The 1,468-nt window shown below is 28.2% G+C and overlaps 1 protein-coding gene across 1 annotated transcript in view; it reads right to left on the bottom strand.

Moving 5' to 3' along the window:
- LOC106477186 (uncharacterized protein CG16817-like) overlaps nt 1-1,061 on the bottom strand; it is a gene marked incomplete at its 3' end in the record, with an annotated part of 6,107 nt that extends 5,046 nt beyond the window's left edge. The window contains exon 1 of the mRNA XM_013937776.2: nt 931-1,061. Within this exon, the coding sequence (XP_013793230.2) occupies nt 931-959 (29 nt within the window). The remainder of the gene's footprint in view (nt 1-930) is intronic.
- Between the last annotated feature and the right edge of the window lie 407 nt (nt 1,062-1,468).

Raw genomic sequence — 1,468 nt, 5'->3', positions numbered from 1 at the left:
ATATATATATATATATATATATATATGTAACCAATAGGTTTTTATCAAGTTCACTGGGAGGCCTGCCACCATTTATCACTACTGCTAACTGATATAAATGAAGCCCTGGTCAGTATTCATCTAACAGTGGTATCAGTTGAAAGGGGGAAAGAAATATACAAGACACAGAATAGCAAAGTACGGGACAAGATTATGAAATATCAACGAGAGATGAAACTTGTAAACAAGGGTCAAAGCTTTGAGTTTGAGTATTTAACATGAGTGGCTTACAATACTGTGTTGAACTTTGAAGTTCTGGTTTCACTTTCACTGTTTCATGAAAAAAAAACAAGTCACAATACACAATTAGAACATCCAGGGGGAAAAAAACAGTCACAAAATGGTATTGCCTTTAATTTTGTTATTTAACTTGTTAGGCAAGTAAAAAAAAAAATTAACTTGTAAGCTACATTAAGTATGTATATTATTCGATTCTATTGAACTGAATTTATAATTTTAACGTTACGTAAGCTAAACATAAAAATAAAATGCAATGTTTTTAAAATTGCTTATAGTTATTGATATTTCTTTGACCACAGAAAATAAGTAATTTGATATTTGTCAACTTTTAACCAGGAAATTTATTTATTTTAGTTTCTGATCGGTCGAAAACCCAAATTTAGGTAATTTTACCACATTAATGCAAAGTTACAAAAGGAATGTAGCACTGTACACTGTAAATATAACGAGTAAGACGGCCGTAACTTTTACGGCTTAAGTTAAGCCTACTAATAGTAATACTTAATACTATAGTAATATCACTATCGTTACTGCTACTTTCACTTCTAGTTTTAAATTTAAACATAATAGTAATAATACACCCATATATAAAAACCACTATTGTCTAATGCTTTAGATCATATACTAAGATACGAAGTATTTAAACATTACTCATTTTGATTGTTAACAGATGTAGACATTGTTCGTAAAGTTAAACTTAAGTTAATATTAAATACGATGTTTCGTTTCACGAACTTCGTACAACTCCACAAAAAAACTTATGCAATAAAACCATGTGCTGTAACTAGATGAGATGAACTAAGTGATTTTTAGGTATCGTTTCATTCTTTATTTAATTTCGATCCTTTACTAATATATATATATATATATATATATATATAAGATTAAATTACAATTTCCTTTTATATTTTTATGATTTTCATTTGTTTTATTTCTGTATTCATTTTGCACCAATCAAACCTTCCTTGACCATGCCAGCTGTTGGTAAATTATGGAATGTTTTAATTTTTTATGAGTAATCTTTGTGAAATAAGTGGTTACTCTCTTTTACACTACGGTTGTGTACAGAGTAAAAAACCTAGGAACTGACGCATATTCAAAATTAAACATTTAAAAAATTTACCGTGTTATGTAAAACTTAAATCTTATTTATTATAGGATGTACCTATATAATACTGTTACGTCTCCG

The sequence above is a fragment of the Limulus polyphemus genome, unplaced genomic scaffold (genome assembly GCF_000517525.1).
Source record: "Limulus polyphemus unplaced genomic scaffold, Limulus_polyphemus-2.1.2 Scaffold13251, whole genome shotgun sequence".
In the NCBI taxonomy this organism is placed as follows: domain Eukaryota; kingdom Metazoa; phylum Arthropoda; class Merostomata; order Xiphosura; family Limulidae; genus Limulus; species Limulus polyphemus.
Note: the sequence above shows the minus strand (reverse complement) of the source record. Positions and strands in the feature narration are given on the sequence as shown.